The sequence below is a fragment of the Callionymus lyra genome, chromosome 16, assembly GCF_982586985.1.
Source record: "Callionymus lyra chromosome 16, fCalLyr1.hap1.1, whole genome shotgun sequence".
Classification (NCBI taxonomy): domain Eukaryota; kingdom Metazoa; phylum Chordata; class Actinopteri; order Syngnathiformes; family Callionymidae; genus Callionymus; species Callionymus lyra.
This window is the reverse complement of record NC_141833.1, coordinates 2,531,423-2,551,910: the sequence shown is the minus strand read 5'-3', so window position 1 is coordinate 2,551,910 and position 20,488 is coordinate 2,531,423. Positions and strand designations below refer to the sequence as shown.

General features: G+C 38.0%; 1 protein-coding gene across 1 annotated transcript in view; it reads right to left on the bottom strand.

Moving 5' to 3' along the window:
* Positions 1-595: 595 nt before the first annotated feature.
* LOC148063215 (uncharacterized) overlaps positions 596-20,488 on the bottom strand; it is a 38,870-nt gene continuing 18,977 nt past the window's right edge. The window contains exons 2-6 of the mRNA XM_087811733.1: positions 4,621-4,698; positions 2,309-2,448; positions 2,085-2,244; positions 1,935-2,027; positions 596-765 (exon numbers count right to left, since the gene is read on the bottom strand). Coding sequence (XP_087667859.1) covers positions 596-765; positions 1,935-2,027; positions 2,085-2,244; positions 2,309-2,448; positions 4,621-4,698 — 641 coding nt within the window. The remainder of the gene's footprint in view (positions 766-1,934; positions 2,028-2,084; positions 2,245-2,308; positions 2,449-4,620; positions 4,699-20,488) is intronic.

Sequence of the window (20,488 nt, the reverse complement as noted above, 5' to 3'; positions counted from 1 at the left end):
GTTTTGTCCGAGTTCATTAAAAGGAAGTTTTTGGTCATCCAGTACTTGATATCTATAATACTGGACTGTAGTTGTGTTAGCTGATTTCTTTCATGTGGCTTCATTGACAAGTAGGGTTGAGTGTCATAAGCATAACAGTGAACGTTTATAAAGTGTGTTCTGATCAAGTCCCCTAGTGGGAGCATATAGAATAGGATTGGAACAAGAACAGAACCTTGAGGGACACCTTAGCTGATGTTAGTGTGTGTCGATGAGAGGTGGTTGACATGTACATAGTGCTTTCTATCTGACAGGTAGGATTTAAAACAGTTTAGAGCAGTTCCATGTATACCTTTATGGTTTTCTAATCTCTGTAGAAGAATTTGGTGTCAACAGTGTCAAATATATCACTGAGATCTAAAAGAACAAGAACTGAAAAACCTCCCTGATCAGAACCTTGTGAAATAAAGATGTATTTCAAATACTTGATCAATAATTCAGATTCAGATTAGTATTCATATTTCTTTAATGTAGATATAAGATACATGCAGACATAAATGTTAATATGATGTCACAATGCAACTTGCTGTCCAGCAGCTCTTCTTCATCCCTGCTGTTAGTTCACACACTGCAGCCACACTGTGATGGAGTTGTGGGGCTGGAGCGGGTTGATGCCAGGAAGGTTTTCCTGTGGTGGGCTGAGGAGCAGTGGGGTGAACTCAGCTGATGGATCAGGTTCCACCACAACAGGCAGATCAGTGGAGATCTCAACGATAAAGAACAAGGCTGCACAGGGGAAACATGGTGACCAATATTTTCAATATACTCAACCTCTTAAATTGTAAGATATGTTATAAAATATTTGTTATATATGTACATATATTTTCATGATTCCGATAATCAATGTAAGAACTCACGTCCAGTAAACACGTAGTGTTCATACGTGTTGCTTCTCAAAGGTCGCTGGATGGACAGGGCAGAGGTCACTGGCAGAGGGAACCCCTTCATGGAAACTCGAACATTGATTTCTCTCTGCAGCATTTCTGCAACTATCAATAGAATCAGTCTTAGACTAGAAGGTTCCTGATGAAAGTTCTATCTAATTTCGTACTATGTCAAGAGAGTTTATTGTAGGTCAAACATTTTGCTATATCCTAAACTTTCATGTCAGGATGTGTGTAAATGTTTTAGATGTTTAATTATTTTATTTGTTTTTGAATCATCTTTTAACTTTTCTGCAAGTTTGGAAATCTAAATACAAAAAAATCATTTTATAAATTAAAAATGTTTTTTTCTAATTTATTTATGTTTTGTGTTTAAAGTCAGAGCGAACTTTAATAATATTATTTTAATAATGTATTGATCTTTAAATATAATGAATTTCATCTGGTCAGGATTTATTTTTTCACTATCTATTGTCATCAAGTTTACCATATATTCATATTGCCTTTCTTTAAAGTAAGTTCCTTTTTCGCCACCTTGTTTAATCTCCTTAACACCTTCATCTGTACTCACCTGGTCAAACTTTGGGCTGAGGACCACATGTGTAGTTTTTTTGTGACCTCATTTTAATTATTCCCGTCAACCATTAGGATATACTTCTTACTATAATTGGATTAAAATTTTTATATGAATGAAATTGATTGTAAAAAAAAAAAAAAATGTCAATCGATTTCACAATATTGGATACCTCTGAACATCCTTTGATCGGTTCATGCTGTTTCATGCCTTCATTTTCCCCCAAATTGACTTTATTACGTTTCGTGCTTTCTAGTGAGCCATGGAATTCTTGTACATGTGTATGAAATGTATTCTTCTCACCTATTAAGAGTTATGTAAATATATTCATAATAAAATCCATTGGAGCCTCATAAAAATTGATTGATTTGTGTGGAGTGATCTGAAAGACTTAAAAGGGAACATTCTCTTTCTCATCGTCTGTGTCATTTTCTCACCAGCTGGACCAGGAGGGGGTCTAGAGGCCGAGGTGTTCAAGCTGCAGGTGGGTGAAGAGCCAGCAGGGTAGATGAATGTCTGCATCGTGTCACCTGGAGAGAAGCAGATTTAGGTGTTTTGCTCTGAAATCATCATCTTCATGACCTCACCGTTGTAAAAGAAGTAAAGTGTCTCTGGTCTGGATATGGTTGCAGGTCCAGCCAGAACCGCTGATACAACCCCAGTGTGACCAGGGAACTCTGAGCTCAGTGGTTTAGGGAATCCTGGTTCTAAGACAAGATTCTCATTCAGACGCCAGTACAGGTCTCCCTATAACATCGGAGTAAAGAGTTGAAGTAAGAAGGTACTTGGGCTATGATAGTCCTGCTGCTACCTTAATAATGTAGGTGGTCCCAGCACAGTTGCTGCGAGTGAACACAGTATCAATGGGAGCGGGGACCCCCAGAGTGTCTGTGATGCTCTGAGGACGACTGATTGTGAGAGTGAGTGGTTCCACAGACCAGAAGAGTTGACCTGAAACACATCAACAGTGTAATTCAACAATTCTAATTTTTACAACAATCAGTATCAAACACTTTAAATGAGATATTGTGGCCCGGCGACTAGATGTCCAATTTTACTGCAGCCTGAACAAGACGCTTCCTTTTTGAACAATGTCATATGGTTGAGCATCAAAACATGTTTAGTCTTTTGTTGCCAGGTTTTGGTACTCAGAGGAAAATCATGTGATTAAGACTTGATAATGCTCAAAGTGATTGGCTGTAACGTTTTAAGACAGATTCACATGCACAAGCTTTAGCACCGAGAGTTAACAAGACTGCAGCAATGTTTGTCTGCCCTCCATCAAGTGATATATAGGTCTAGGTTTATTTGTATCTGTATGGTGATTATGAGCCGGTCCAAAAATGTCACTGTGTGCGATGAAAAGTACTCAAAAGGTTTATAATTTCCAAGACTCTAAGCATGATATTTGTTGAAGCACCTATATATGTTAAGGGATATCAACAAGTACATTTACTTAATCTTAATGCAACATATTACATGTATGAGCGGTTAGTCAAACATGGCACATTGTGACGCTATCTTAAGATATTTTTGTGTAACTTGGTTTTATGGGTCAGCTAGTAAAACAGCCTGATGTTTAATGTTGTTTTTCTTCTCTTCACAGTAGCCTCTGACCCTGATGTGAGGGGGACAACCAGTGTGATGGTATCAAACCAGGTAAGTAACCAGGTATATATTGTGTGCAAGAATCATCGACACCCTTAGAGCTACTTTCTCACTGCTAAAAGTTGCCGAAAAAAAAAACCTAATTTAAATACCAACTAAAAACTTCTGACCTTTAAATATCAGGATGGTTCCGTTGATGAGAGAAGTCACTGCATTGATGGGTGAGTCACTGCACAGTTGGTCAGCAAATTCTCCTGCACACAGTTAAAACAATTATTTTGTGTTATTCTGTCTGAAATAGTAAGCTGCTAATATCTTGTAATATGACTTGCACAGTTCATACTGCAGACACGGTCTTCAAAATATTATCTCAGTTAAGTTGTATTGAATAGATCATTTTATTTTGGTTTCTATGAAATACTTAAATTATGTGCAAAACTTTCTCTGTAAAAGGAATAGGCTAAAGCCAAGGCAAATTTTTCCCTATCCTATGCAATCCAAGAAACAACCTAAATATCAATTATAAAAAGCAGAAGAAAACCTCCAAAAAACAAAAAAAATGTACTTCCAATTCTTAATTCATAATCATTTCACATTTCAGTCATTTTACATTGCAATCTCAAGTATTTTACCTTTCAATGTTTTTTTGAAACTTAACAGTCTTCTACACAATTTCAGTTTGTCATTTAGTCCATTCCATAATTTATCTCCCCAAAATGATACATATCTATGTTCAACAATAGTTCTCCCTTAACATATTTCAAAGACACTGTTAAATTATATCATTTTTCTCTGTTTAATTTTTTTTGGAATACAGGCGGGAAGAGTTTAATTCTTTGCTTGAAATAATATTTCTAATGATATTAAATGTACAATGTCTAAGCATTTCTAGATGCCAGACTTTATAAATATCTTATTAGCGGTTTTGCAATATGAAGCTCTGTTAATTATTATATTTTCTTTAGTTTAATTATAGGCTCTGTGTATGTCCTGCATGTATTGCCCCAAACCTCAACACAATATGACAGATATGGCATTAAAAGTGATAAGTATAATATAATTGAATGTTCAATCGTTAGCGCATTATGATGTATGAAATGTAAAATTATATTATTTTTTTCTAAAATAGCACAATTCAAATTAAGCTTTTCATGACTTGTTCGGGGTGAAGAAGAACCTTCCAATTTTCTTTCTTTTTAGGAGTAAAAAAAACCTTTCTTAACTTGTGTTTTCAAGTTTCAAGATCTTTCGGCATATTATAACAACATTTATTTAGTATCTGTTTAAACAACAATAGCAATTCTAATTACAATTTATAATAGTAATAATCCTAATAATTAACATTATTAAAATTGTGATTCAATATTTTCCTTTTATTGGCCTCATGAATAGTACAAAAATACAACTGTTAAAATTTACATTAATTGCATCTCTTTATCCATTATGTTCCTTGACATTGACAATAATTACAACATAAGTCGAACTCTTGTCACACACACGCACAAACCCATATACCTGTACCAGGTGAATCCACCACTTTGATGCCAAGGGCCCGGAGCAGGTCCTGGAGAATGTTGGTTTGGGGTCTGGAGCCTGTAGAGAGACCAAACTATTTCATCAACTGAAATGTCCCTTTATAAAACTCTTGTATAATGTTACCGACCAGCAACACTGGATGGGCGAGACAGCACAAGATGAACATTGACTTTAGTATCAGCATCTCCAGCAACATTGCTCATCAGCCCATGGTAGCCACCAGAAGGGACGCTTTCAGGTCCTACAGTAATTCAGTGATTGGAAAATGTTTCTTATCTTGTTTCTCTTTTATAAATCATTATACAAATATCTCACATTGTACTTACCTTGATGCAACTGACTGTTTGTCAGAGGGGGAGGGGCTGGTCCAGAAGTGTCCTTCAGGGGTCTCCTTTGGCTGGCTGGTTGTTTACATTGAGATCCAGGGCAGACATATTTTACTACCACAAAGAAATAGAAATGTTGAGGATGTTTCAATGCCATAGAGCTTTTGAAGTCACACATGACTTATCGAGGTGTATGAGCCCAGCAAACTATAAGCACTGATTAATTAAACCTCTGCTAAAAAAGCTCACTCTTGATCCACTGGTTTATGTCTTATATATCAGACAGAAATCATTATGTAAATTGGACCTCTCATTGACACACACCAGAGTCAGCTATTGTGTCCCACAAGGTTCTGATCATGGTCTAATCCTCTTCACAATCTATTCAGCTCCACTAGGCAACTTGATCAGAAGACAAGCAACTTTCACCGTTATGCTGATGACACTCAACTGTATTTTTCAAGGAAGCCAGATGAAAGTCATCAGTTAACACAAATACTAACCTGTATTACAGAATGTACAAAACAACCAAATTCATTTTGTAACGTGGAAAAAAAAGTGAAGATGTATTTACCTGAGTAGTGTTCCTCACTTTCACTGTCCTTCTTTCTTCTGCTGCCTTTTGGTTTCCTTCTAGCTAAAAGGTGAAACATCATTGAAAAGTTTAGTTTTGTTGTTTTTTATTTCGATCTCATCCATGCTTTTCTTTGTAGTATACTAAGTATTAAAAAGTTATCTCAGCTATTTTGGTAGAAGGTGTTATTATGGTATGTTCTCACCAGAAGCAGAAGCCTCGGCTGGCTGGGTATTTCGTGTGTCTGTGGACGGAGCAGCAGGTTATCAGAATAAGAAACACTAACAATACATTGTGGTTTTGGTCCGTACTGCATTGAGGATGGTAGTCATGGCAACAAGAGTTGGAGTTGACACACTGGGCATCACAGTCACAGGGACGACCGCGAGTAAAGATTTCCCCACAGCGACCATAACAGGACAAAGCTGAGAATAAAATACATCCCTATATTATTGTATATGTTTGTTTTATTCTTTGTAGTAACTTAACATGTAATGTTTTCAATTTGTACAGGAAAATTAATTTCTTCATCATTTATGTGATAAATAATAATTCAGAAATAACAATACTTCACACACATCTGTCGCACACTTTTTGGAAGTCCAGGCAGCAGTCCTGGTACCGGAGGCAGCTGACATCACAGCTGCATTGCTGAGTTCTGGATAAAGACTGTCCACACCGACCCACACAGCTGCCTTGAGAGACGGAAGTCAAGTACAATGAGTGTATATTTTGTAAATAATATACAAAACACAGCTTTGATGCTCAAATTGTCATGTGTTTTATTTTCATGACCTTGTTATCATATCATTTTTTTTACATACAAACTTGACGTCATTTTGTAAATGTGATAAGACATTCTCCACATTTTCCAATTCTGTGTGTGAAACATAATCTTCTGTAGGATATAATTACATATAATAAATATATTGAAATTGAAAATGTGTTGCATGTTTTGTTCTAATCAAATAAAGATAATTTCTAATTGATGACAGAAATAAATATTGATTAACAATGTATTGATTTAAATATTAAATAGAGTATATTTTACCAACTTAAAAATATAAATTACTTAAGAAAAATATTCAAACTTTTTCAGGATTTTATATATATATATGTCAATTGCAATATAATAATTAATTAATATAATAATTAATTGTGCAAACATTGATCTTTCAGTGTCTTGCTAAGAGTGTCTTTGTTTTGCTGCAAGATTTTGTCATTTCAAAGCTTCTGGCAAGTTGATCTAAAAATGATCATTACATCGGTATGATTGTACAGAGGTTGACAACTTATCTTTCTATTAAATCATAGCGCATGTGTTAAATGAATGCAGTCGATTTTATTTCATTCATAAGGTATATAAATGTTTTGAATGAAAATTTTAAAAAACAATACAGTTGTTGCAATGCAATTTTCATTTAACAGTAAAACAAATGTCATTCTTTTTATATTAATCAGAAGCAACATATGAAACATTGTAATTCATTATTATTTTGTAAGTTTAACCGAATACATTGAAACGGTAGTTCAAATAAATTATGTTGTATACTATTGGAAAAATACATGTGAGATTTATGGAACAACATTAGCGACTTGTTTAGTAGAACTACAAGTTTTGTAAAGTTTTACCAGCAACTCATGAAAACCTAAACATACATTAAACACACATTAAGTGGTATCACGACCCCACAGAAATGGTAATTGTACTCACCCTTTCTAGCAGCAGCAGAGGTGAAGCTGACCACACTAGCAACCACCACGAGCCACAGAAGCATCATTTTGAAATTGAAGAAATAGAAGAGACACCTGAGACTTACTGACCCTCTTGTGTCCGTGTCCTTCACTGCAGTGGGTTTTTAAAGGTTCAGGGGCTCAACAATAACAAACCACAGACGAGACATGATTAAACTTCCTTCCCTCCCACACACAGAACCCTGTTTATAGCGATTTACCCAAAGTTTATTTTAATTAGATTTCTCAATTAATTTGATCTAAAATTAATTAATGATGTATTTTATGATTTATTTTAATTATTTCAACTCAATTAATGTCTGTTGATGACCAGCAGCTGCAGCGCAAGCGGTAGATCCCGTCAGTTAAATATGAAAACATAGTTGGCTTCTTTATTAACATTTGATATAATGAATGTGTTATTAAAATAAAATTAATATAAAAAACAGTTTAAAATCTTATCGTGTCATCTATGTTTACTCTGCTCCAGATGCAGGAATAAGATGCTGATCCAGACACGTCTGATGTCATGACCATGACTTTGTGGTGCAGTTTTAATTGTTGGGTAGTATAAAGTGCCTACATGTGGCCTACTTCAGAGACGTGCAGTAATACAGGAATGTTGAGTAAAAACATGCATGTCTGAAGGTTTAACAAGATGTCATTGCAATATTTAGCCAGCTGGAGTGTATTTTTAGTAAATAAGATAAACCTATAAAACATCAGACAAAACAAAAATGTGTCTCGATACGGACACAGAAGAAACCATGAAGTATAACCTTGTGTAAGCCTAAGCATGGTTGATGTAAGAGTAGGATCATTGAACCAATAAGTTGGAGGCATCATGAATATTCCCAAAGATACAATTTCAGCAAGACAGACACTAAAGACTTGGGTCTGATCAAAACATCTTATTGATTCGATTTCCCTTGTTGTTGCCCAATTGGAAATAAGTGACAAATTAATAGTGTATCAGAGGAATCTAATTTATGATCCAATATAGTATAAACCAAGTTATTTCCGAAGTATGTACCAAAATGATTGTCGTCACACCTTGGTGAGGTCACATGCCCTTCCTCACCTGTCTGCCATCCCTAATCACCTATTGCTTCCACCTGTTCTCCATTACCCTAATGAGTTTAAATACTCTTTGTCTCCCTTATCTTGTGCCAGAGTGTTTCGTCTTGTTAGTTCACCCCGGCCTGCATTCAAGAATTGTCATTGCCACAGGCTGCGGCCGACAGCATTGCTTGATCACATAAGACTGTTTGTTCCTCGTGAAGTTATAGTTTTGGAAGTCTTTAATTATCTTTAAATTATGGCTTTTGATTTTACTCCTCAGGAGTGATTTTCATTTTGTTAAGATTTCATAGTTTATCATAGCACCTCCGTTTTGTCAGGACTGTGTTTTTGTTATGTTTAGTTTTTCTATTAAGTCAGGTTTTCCTCCAGCCTGGGGGACTTTGTTTAATGGATTGTAGCCCTTGAGTTTTCCTCCATTGGAGTGATTTTTACTGGTTATTTTTTTAGATCTAGCTTCCTTTTTTTTTCTTCATCCAGAGTGTTATTTTTTGTTTGTTTGCATAAGCTCATAATAGAAAAGCAGACTTTAGCTCTTAGACTGTTTTTAATAGCCTATTAATCTATCACTCAGTCAAGCGGTGATCTGGGTATTTGTGAGACAAATAAAGCCTGAGTAACCGTCCATCTCTGCGTCAGAATCCTGTTTTGAGTCCCAGCCTTACAATGGTAGCCCTTCAGGTCACATGGTGCCCTTGGTGTCACTCAGGGTTGGTGACCCTTGCTCTAGACAGACGGGCAGACTAATGTATATTAACACATAACAAAACATAGGTATGGTGATGTACATGGAGAACAGTAAAAGAAGCACCCCTTATGTGAAGAGATAAAATATATTTAAATTAATAAATAGATTTCTGGTGTTTGAGATATATATATATATATATATATATATATATATGTGTGTGTGTATATGTATATATGTCAATTCTCTAAAAATGTACTAGAAGACAATGAAGAAGAAAATAACAAATATTATTGGTGCTCAAAAAATAAATAAAAAAAGCCCAAATGCAGTTCAAAAAATAAAATAACAAAGATATATATATATATTAAAATATTCAACTTGACCTCATTGCCATTCCTAAAAGAAAAACACCAGCAGGAATAGATTTGATCGTTATAAAGTCACAACTCAATAAGCTTGCTAAATATACAACGTATGATTTTAGAATTATGGTTGTAAATATCTGTTTGAGCATCTGGTAAAGAACTGACAGTGAGTCAGTCTTGGGTCATATGATGGTCATCAGTCACATCCTGGCAGGACTTTCAGTATTTATTGGGTGTTATGGGTAGTTATTTAATGAGTCCAGTACATGGGTGTGTCTACATAAAGAGCTCTCATTGGTTGTGTGTGGCAACATTGCGTCACCCCTTAATTCTCGGTTCCCGGTCACACACTATTTTTCCTTGAGTAGTAAGTAATACATTCATTTTGTTTTTTCCACTTTTGTCATGTCTCATTTGTAAGAAACAAATTAAGTATAAATTGCGATGCATTGATCTTGCATAATAAAAATCCTGACCGGTCCATTTTTCCTTTGTCTGATGGAAACATTATGGCTCTTTATGGTTTCTGCTGGACTATTAAAATGAAGAACAAAACATTCTATTTGTGTTTCCAATGTTGGCTACTGGTCTTTTTAGGACAGGAAGCTTTTTTTAATTTTTTTTTTTATAGACTACATCATGTAGCAGTAGACTACAATACCCACAATTCTTAGGGTCATGTGAAGAGAACGTCCTGTTTAAGTGTCTGGACGTGAGTCAATAGAGTTCCGAAGACTCATTATACATGTTGACAGAAGTGGCGAGCAGCAACTCTCTGCAGTATTTCCAGGTACAATGTAGTAACTTTGCGAAAGAGGTTTTCGTGCACTTCTAAGACTGGCAATAACAGTCAGGTAGACGAAGGCAGTCACCAGATGTAACAGGCTAAAGTTGCACATCTGCGGAGTGAGAGATGAGTAAGGGTGCATCTAAAGTAAAACGATCAAAACACAGAGACACTTCCGTCGCTCCAACATGACGTCACATCCGCTCCGGGTCTTATACTTCGCTTCGCGGAGAGAGATGAACAATCAGTGTGTCACGGGTCGTTTATTCGCCACTTCAAGTCAAACAAAATACAAGCTTTACGATCGATCGGGCACACTCCCGGCGACTGTACAGGTCAATGGCCTTGGGCAGAAAAGGTCCCGATCTATAGAAACATCGCTATATTTAAGGCAAATTTCCCGCCCAGGGGGTCGTCCTTTCAAGTTCCCTGTGTCCCGAGAGGCATCCTAATTTGTTTTCTTGTAATCTAATCATTCAAATGTTCTCGGGTGGGGGTTTCCGTCTTTCAGCCCCCCTTTCCTGGGTGTGTCTTGCTTCGTTCTTTGACCTACGATTTAAGGTGCGATTTGCAGATAAACAGATATTTTAAATTACCGGTGTCGTATCTCTAATTCTGATCCAAGCTTGCCTAGAACCAGTGTGAATCAGTCTGAGTGGAATGTTGATTGTGAATGTGTATTCAAACGTTTAAGCTCTTAGATGAAGCGAGTAATTTATACTTTATATTTTGATTATCTTTTAGCATTAATTTAAGTATGGCGTATACGTATAGTGTATAATAATTTGAATCTAACAAAAGGTTTGGATTTTGAACGCAAAGAAGCCAGGAATCGACAAAGGGGGATGGCAACACTGAACAAATAAAACATTTAACTTCTCAAATCCTACAGAATGGCGAAAGTGGATCAGAAGATTTGAAAGGTTTCATATTGCAACAGCTCTTGACGACAAACCAGATGAACATGAAGTTAGTTCACTCTTGTAGGTGATGGATGAGGCAGCAGATGATTTAGGCTGTTTTACCACCAAGTGATGACAAAAAGCAATATGATGCAGTTGAAACGGCATTTGAACAGCATTACGTGTTGAGAAAAAATGTGGTTATTTTCTCCAGAATCTTTGAAATGAAAAGAAGATAAGGGAGAGGCCTATAGTTAGTGAGAACCTCTGGATCAAGAGTGGGTTTTTTTAAGCAGAGGTTTGATTACTGCAACTTTAAAAATCTGAGGCACATAGCCTGATGTCATTGACAACTTAATAATGTCAAGTATGAAAGTGCTAATAAAGGGAACACTTCTTTAAGTAGCCCTGTGGGAATAGGATCGAGAAGACATGTTGTGGACTTTGAGGAGGAAACAACACGGGACAGCTGTCGAGGACTCACTGGTAAAAAGGAGTCAAGATATATAACAGATATGGTGTCTGTGTCCAGGGAAGCTGCACCGGTTGTATTAGAAGAATCTAGCAGGTCTTGAATCTTTCCTCTAATAGTTACAATCTTTTCATTAAAAAAGTTCATGAAATCACTGCTACTGAGATGAGCAGGAATGGACTGCTCAATGGACTGATGGCACTGTGTCAGCCTCAAGGGGCATTAAAGTTAGTGTGGCTGGGTGGTGTTGATTCATTTAAAGATACGTAATCATCTGTGTCATACAATTATTACAATTGAATAAAAATCCCTTTCTTCTTGCTGTTGACTTGGGTCACAGTCCCAAAAACTCAGTTTGGCAGACAGTTGTTTTGTATTGCACACCATCTCCTTTTCCACATCAAAATAAATAAATTAGTACACAGGGTATTACACAATTATTGACAGGATGTATAATGTATATTAATTGTGGTTGGCAACAAAATTGGTGCTATAGCTGTGTCTTTCAGCAAATGGTCAGGGGTTCACACACTCTTATGTCTTGGACCTGGGTCATCTTAAGATCACTTGATAAGCCTGTATTTGATGTAAAATGAATTGTACTGATTATTTGTATAACAATATGTTCAGCTTTTCCATGTATGTTGATTGCCACCTTTGAGCTGAAAGTCTTCATGAGTCTGTTTTTCAGTTTGGCCCTCATTTAAAAAAATGTACATTTTGGAAAGAAATTGCTCAAATAGCCGTAAAAAATGGGAATATACTGGACTGTATGAAGCACAATACAATACATTTCCAGAATAACATTCACCTGAGGCACCCCAGATTTTCTCAAATACTTTGTCATAGGTCTGTCTTGACCTCATTTCTTTGGACAGACGTAGGAGTAGGTCATTACTTGAGCCTGTTTTGTCAAGGCCACATACTCGGCACAGCTCCCGTAGAACGTTAACCTTGAAACAATATTTTATATGTGGAAGATTTAGTTACACATTAAACAATAAAGTATTTATCCACAAATGTGACTGACCCTTTGTTTTTGCGGTTTGTCTTTTAGGCTCAGTCACAGATTTCTGCAGTCTCAATGCCAGGTTTTGAAGGTTTGAGTTTTAGATATTCAGTGTTTCTAACACTAACAGACCGCACGTCTTTTTCCCAATCTAAGGGGCCCAAAAGTGAGGTGGGTTTTACTCCAAACAAATTTTGTCCAGTGCCTTTAATAAAAGAAATACACTTTAAAATCACTGGGTTTAATATTTAAATTTTGCAATGGCAAAAAAGGCCTCTACTTACCTGCAACACATCTTCTGCATATCATCTCTTTGGACAAAGCCTCCAATAACATAATTTCAAAAATAAAAGATGAGAACATGCTTTTAACATACTGGATAAGTTGAAAACACCCTTTTTATGCAGAGCCAAGGTCACGACTGGTTGGTAATCACCACACTTTAGACATGAATACGTGTATTCATGTTCTGTGAGTGCCTCAAAGTGCAAATAGGCATGTAGCACTGTATCGGCTGGTGAATTATTCAAAACTGTGAAGTCTTCAAAAGACTCAACTGCCATGCTCACTGAAGTATGCACCTTAAAAAAATACCCATATGATACGTTCATATTTTGCAATATACACTGTTGCCGAACAATGTACCTAGGAGAAGCCTACTCAAGGTTAAACAGAATGAAATATCAAGAAGTATATGATCATTAAAATTGTGTAACCGGCCTTTCCACTCCTGATAGCGGTAAAGCATTCCACAGAAAGGGCATTGCTTGCAATAATTAATAATTGCAATTAACATACATTAACCACAGGACACTTATGACAAATACAATGCACATAGTTTGATATAACCAACATACCTTCAATGATGGAGGAGGTTGTAATTATTTTTGCCTTCTTTGTTAGAGTATGAGTATGGGATCACTGAGAGGGGTGACATCTGGACAACTGACAGCTAATCTCATCTGGAACCAGGTTTTTTGAGTAATTGAAAGCAAGAGATGGTACCCACAAATCCTTGGGTAGATCAGCAGGTATCTTTTTCTTTTGATAAATGTATGATACCATGTTCTGTAATGTCTCCAGTTTTTAGAGTTTTTCTGGAAAAGCTCAGGTTCAATTTGAAAACATGCCATTTGGCAATGTATTTGTGCATGCAAGACCTTCTGATCTTTGAACAGGGACAATGCCATGTGTTTATTCTCTTGTTATACACAACCATGACATGGCCCAACTGGCTGTAGTAAGACGCCAAAGGCTGAAACAAAGATTTTTGTTTCACAGGTGGAAGACAAGGTCCTGACAGAAAGTGGTACATGGTTAGCATTGACGAGCTGCAGCGAAGCAAGGCATGACCTCTTTCTTTACTTGTAAACCACTTCAACTTGACCATCCCAGCTAAAACGTCTTCTTTTAGAGATACTTGCTCTGCTGTGGATGTGGGGTAAGCAACAGACTAAATATGTCTGCACTGAAATGACAACTGGCCACTCAGCCGTGCAACATCTATGTCAACCTGGCATTCTGCAGAATCACAAGCGATCTTGTGCTTTTTACCCCACATTTTCATTTGGACATGAAGAGGAACACTGTGTCCTTTGTATCTTTAAGGACAGCATATACACCATTCTTCCAAGTCGATAATCTGACTTTTATGGTGGCATTGATGAGATGCGTCCCTTTTTTGGTGTGCCATCGCTCAAAATGTTATTTTAAGGTTCTTAACATTCATAAGGATGTTGCAAACCTTGCACCGTTGTCTGACTACAGACTGCACACGAACCCGGCCTCTCACTTATTGGGTTGTCAGCATGTCAGTGGCTGCAGGAGGAAATTCTGAAGTCGGTGTAGTTGCTTCTTTGGGCTTGCTTTCTTCCATTGAAGTGGCTTCTGTTGTTGGAGCTGTATTATGCAATCAATACTGTCTATTGAAATAATCTTTTCGGACAGCCGTATAACCACAATACCGATGTTAGTAAAACGGTCAAAACAGGAGTCCGTTCCGATCGCTCCAACACGCCGTCACTTCCTGGTTCTTATACTTCGCTTTATGGAGAGAAAAGGTCAAAGCAGAGTGTCTCGGGTCGTTGATTCACAGCTTCAAGTCAAACAAAATACAAATATAATTCAATAGCCCCACGAGAAACGGTCTCGAGCTGTAGAAACATTGCGATATTTAAGGCAAATTTCCCAGGCCAGGGGGTCGTCTCTTTCCGGCAAATGGCCCTTTCAAGTTGCCCGTGTCTCGATCCCCCGCAGAGAAAGTTCCTAGCTTGCCCTTAAATAATTTTTAATCTTACAACTCCCCCTGTTGACGTGATCTTTATAGGTCACGTCATAAACAAAAAAGTTCTGATGTGACGTCAAATTTCTAAATCAATGGTTTTTCCGCAGCAACATTTTATCGTTTTTTTTAATCTAATATTATCTTCCCAACAACACATTATCATCATGTACCTGCATGCGCTATATGTATAACAGAAAGTATAATCATCTGTCTGCAATATTAATATTTTTTAAACGGTGACACAAGGTTTGGCCCTATTCAGAAGTGGTCTTTATCATTCTTTCAACATGTTCCGCAGTAGTCCAGTCCATCAGCATTATCGTTATCTTCATCTTCCATAGTCGGTGTGACTGTTCTCCTTCGTCATCTAGTCCTCTTTCTTCGGATAGGGGAAGGTGTTTGATACTTCTCTTTTGAGTGCGTCTACTCATCCAGGTCAGAGAGTCCTGCGTTCCCTTGACTTGATTTTTTTTTTTTATATCCTCCACTGATTCTGATCTAGTTTAGTTCATCTTTAGTTTTTTTTTCCCATCAATTTCTTTTATTCTTTTCAAACAACAATATACAAACACATTCACAATGAAGTCACAAACGAAAAATTAAAATACACAACAAAAGATTTACCAAAAAAAACAAACGTATCTAAAATAAAATGAGGGTGAAATAACATTTACATGAATAGATTCAAGCCACAGAATATGATGTATCCATAACTTTTGTCCCAATTAACATAAAAAAGAAAATGGATGCTGTCCATCTGAACTATCCAAGGTCACGATACCTCTTTCTCAGGTACTTCCAAAATGTGAGAAATGTCTTTATTAATAAGGAAATTACAGAAGGGGCCCCAGACATCTTCAAAACATTGCTGTTTACCCTTGATGGTGTATGTGTTTTTTTTTCCAGTGGCAGAGTTGATGTTAATTCTAACAACCATCTTCCAATATTTCCACATCCGAGATAATGACCTGTAGGTCTTCTCTCCAAGAATTTAGTCTGCTTGTTGAAGATTCTGGTGACTGAGAAACCAGTTCACCATATATTTTTGATATCAACCCTCTTCCTTGGGCATCCTTTAACATCATTTCTTCTACAACAGTTAGTTTGGGGATAGATAATGATTGATTTTGTTGAGATCTTATAAAGTCTCTTATTTGTAAAAATTGGCTACGAGCTAGTTTGTATTTATGAACAATGTCATTGAAGGACAGAAGTTGTTTGTCATCTGGGCTATAAAGATCTCCCACTGTTTGTAGACCCTTTTCAGCCAAAATGCCAAAACCTCCCTCACTTTTTCCTGGGGGGAATTGTTCATTTCTCATCTTTAGTTTTAATCTAAATGAGTTAATTATTTCTGTTAGTGTAGTTTAAGTTTTAGGTTCATTCTTTTTGTTTGCTTCTCTTTTCTATTTCGTTATGATTTACCCGGGGTGTCCCCCATCAGGACATAATACCAGGAATCCCCAAATTAGGAACATCACTTTCATCAATACGGTTCACTGTTCATTAATTTCTCATTCCATCCATACATCAAGCTCCCCTAGAGGACACATACTGTAACTTTGTATGTTACCTGTCCTTTGGGCTTCTGTTGTCTGATCATCTCATAGATCACCTTGATCCAACTCCCCCTGTTTAACTACATCGTCTCTGCTGTAGTTTTTCTTTTGGAACCCTCTGAGAGTCTTAAGATGTTATTTTTACCAGGTTTTCTTCTTATGGTGGTGTGACATTTGGTGCCAGCATCTGCTGTGTTCCATTCCAGGTATCTCCACCTGAATGCAAATTTAAATCTGGATACTCCATGACCTTTGTTAGTTCAGTCTTTAGGCTTCCGTTGTCTCCTTCAACTATATTCTGCAAAGGAGGACTAGACACAAATGCGTTAAATACAAGCAAAACATACAACTTTTATTTCAGAAGAATTGAAACTGGGGTGTTGTCTGACCTCACCTGTGCTGAACCTTGGAAATCATTATTTTACCATTGAATTAAAACCTACACCTATTTTATATGAAAACTTTTTAGTTTTCTTTTTCAAATGAATGTCCCCATTATTTATTTATGTTGCTAAGACTTGCCATGTCTTCTAAATGAGATTGTCAAGCATTGAACCAGCTCACTGGTTCACCCTGGAACTTCAAACTCAAAAAACAACTGCGACAACTAGAACGACTTCACAAGAAAACCGGTCGCACAGTACACGCCCTCACACCTCTACAAAGCCCGTTCTGTCTACTACTCTGGCATCATTCAGTCTGGATCCTCCATCCCACGCACCCTGTTTTCCACCATAAACAAACTCCTCAAGCCCCACGACAACACCTCATCCTCATTCACCTCGGAAAAATGCAACAACCTCATTTCATTTTTCAATTCCAAAATAGAAAACATCTACAACCAGCTTGCAACCTCCTCTGCCTCCACCCCGGTCCGAGAACCCACACCTCCTTCGTCCCCTGACCACCAGCCCTCAACCACAGCAGACCTATCCAAAATACTCCACCATGAAATCATCCACCTCCCCCCTGGACCCCATGCCATCTGAACTCGTCAAAGCCTGTTTTACCTTTCTCGCCCCACTCATCACTGACACCATCAACTCCTCCCTTACCTTTGGCACTGTCCCCACACCTCTTAAGCTTGCTGCCATCACCCCTCTCCTTAAAAAACCTGGTCTTGACCCCGACGACCCCAACAATTTCAGACCCATCTCCAACCTCACATTCATCTCAAAACTACTGGAAAGAGCCATCGCAACTCAACTCAAAACTTACCTCCTCTCCAATAACCTATGAAACATTCCAATCCGGCTTTCGAACTCACCACAGCTCTAATCAAAGTCACAAACGACCTCCTACTCTCCTCTGATTCCGGCTCCCTCACCATTCTTCTTCTCCTGGACCTCAGTGCTGCCTTTGATACTGTCAACCACTCCATTCTCCTCAGCCGCCTGAATTCAATAGGCATCACCGGTTCCGCCCTCTCCTGGTTCAACTCCTACCTGTCAGATAGATTTCACTATGTCACCATAAACAATCCCACTCTACCCCTGTCTCACACGGAGTCCCCCAAGGCTCAGTGCTCGGCCCCATCCTCTTCATCCTCCCACTTGATCACATCATCCGCTGCCATGGACTTCACTTTCACTGCTATGCTGATGACACTCAACTCTACATCTCCACCAAAACCATTACTCCAGCTATTCTCTCCACCATCACCAACTACCTCACCGACATAAAAACCTGGATGGACCACAATTTCCTCAAACTCAATAGCAATAATACTGAAATTATAATCTTTGGACGAAAATCCGCCCTCCCCACCTCCCAGAACTTCTCACTCTGCATCGATGGTCACTCTGTCACTCCCTCCCTGGTCAGAAACCTTGGCATCTACATGGACCCTGCACTCTCCTTCAAGTCACACAAACTACATCACCAACATCCTTCTTCCACCTCCGTAACATAGCACTCCTACGACCCACTCTACCCCTCTCAGCTGCTGAAACACTAATTCATGCCTTCATCACCTCCAGAATCGACTACTGCAATATGTACAAAACTCCGCTGCCCGACTGCTCACACACATCACGCCCATCCGGCTTCCTGTAAAACAGCGCATACACTTCAAGATCTTACTCACCACCTACAAAGCCCTAAACAACCTTGCTCCTTCATACCTGACAGACCTCCTCCACCGCCCCATTCACCCCCACCGAACACGTTCCTCTGCTGCCAACACCCTCACCCTCACCACCAGGACCAAATATCGCACCATAGGGGACAGAGCCTTTGCCATCGCCTCCCCTACCCTCTGGAATTCCATCCCCCTGGCCATCCGCAATGCTGACTCACCGCCGTCCTTCAAAAATCACTCAAAACCCATCTTTTCAACATCACTTACAACACCTGACAAATTTCTTTTTTTTGTTTTTCTCCAACCACTCTCCCCTCCCCCCCTCTTATCTTCTCTTTGTATTGTTCTTTTTGCGCATCTGTCTGTATACATGTCTGTATTGTATTGTCCCTCTGTATCCTTCTTGTGTCTTTGTAAAGCGCTATATAAAACCTATGTATTATTATTATTATTATAATTGCACAATAAGGATGCAAGAGTAACCATTTTCACTCTCATTGATAAATTCAACTTCTGTAATTAACCAATTTGTGATTTAAAAAAAAAAATGTATATTTCATGGGCTTTGTAATGCAATGTTGTACCTCTTTCAAAGTCAACTAGAATCTCTGTGCATCACCGTCTTGCCCTGAAAAAACATCTTTCCTTCTGACCAATTCAGCAACTGATTTACACCTCCACTACTACTCAAAATTCTTCTCCTTACCTACAACTTACAACTGATGGACAGGAGTCATTTTTTCTCCATGAGCCTGACATCTCCCCCGCTGCACCATGGCTCATGTGGAATTGTTTACAACCTTTGAAATGTCAGCAGGGGGTCCGTGTTCTTTGTTTTAACTGTCCTCACAACACAACTCGCCTCTGTGCAGCTGATTTAAAACATCTTCCGTCCTGTAATTACACAACTTAACACATTCAGTTAGTAATATCCATAAAATTGAATTCTTTTGTCTTGTGATAATGAATGTCATTTTTAGCTTTTCTTTCTGCTACCACTAGTTTGAGGATTCATATCAGGTAGGGGCAGGTGATGGCGGCCCTTTCTACTCGGCTTGCGGAACTGTGGTCCTGCATGACTACTAAAGCCTCTACATCCCTTTTTTATTTTAAGAGATTTGTAATATGCTGGGATCTGTGGGTAGAAAGAACATTCATTACTCCAGTGACCTGGTTGTCCACATGAAAAGCAGCAGTCGTTGCCTGGTGTGAAATAATGTTTGGCTGCAGCCGCTGTTCAGCTTCCCCATCTTTGTGCATGCATGACATCAGTTCATTCACATCCATCTTTGTAGGGAACACCTTTCTCATGGCCCTACATATTCGTATTGCATGAGAAAAAAGTGCTTGATATGGCTCTCTACAAGTTCCTGCTTTTTCCTCTATTTTTAACAAATTATCGAAACCCACACATGCCATAACAATTTGTCTCCAATTTTCAATGGCCAAAACAAACCCTTCCATTTTCTTGATGTAGACCTGTATCCATAGGCTTGCTCCCATTTCTAACTGCAGAAGTTCTTCTTTCAAACATTGCACGTTTATCGCACTCGCTGAGATGTAATCAGTATAATCCCTCTTTCTTCTACTCTTCACCACTAGAGGAAATTGTCCATAAGGGCCTGTTCCCAATCTATCTAATCTCCCTTTCAGTGTCCCCTTTTCTAGTTTTAACTTTATGTTTAGAGGGTGTCAGTGGCGTGCCTGGGTCAAGTCTACAAGTCTTGTTCCTCATTCTTACTGCTGCTTCTTTCCTCATTGTCATTTTTCATCTACCTCCTTACGCAGCTGCTCTAGTTTCAAGTGTACTTGTCATTGCTATTTCAAATGATATGTTAAGTGTTTTTTCTGCTGTGTCTAACAGATCTCTTGAGAATTTCTTGCCTGTGTGTTATTATTGCTACATCAATTATCTCTTTTAAATTTATCATTTTTGTTTTGTCTATTTCATTACCATCTTGATCCATCAACTGCTCTCCTGTAAAAT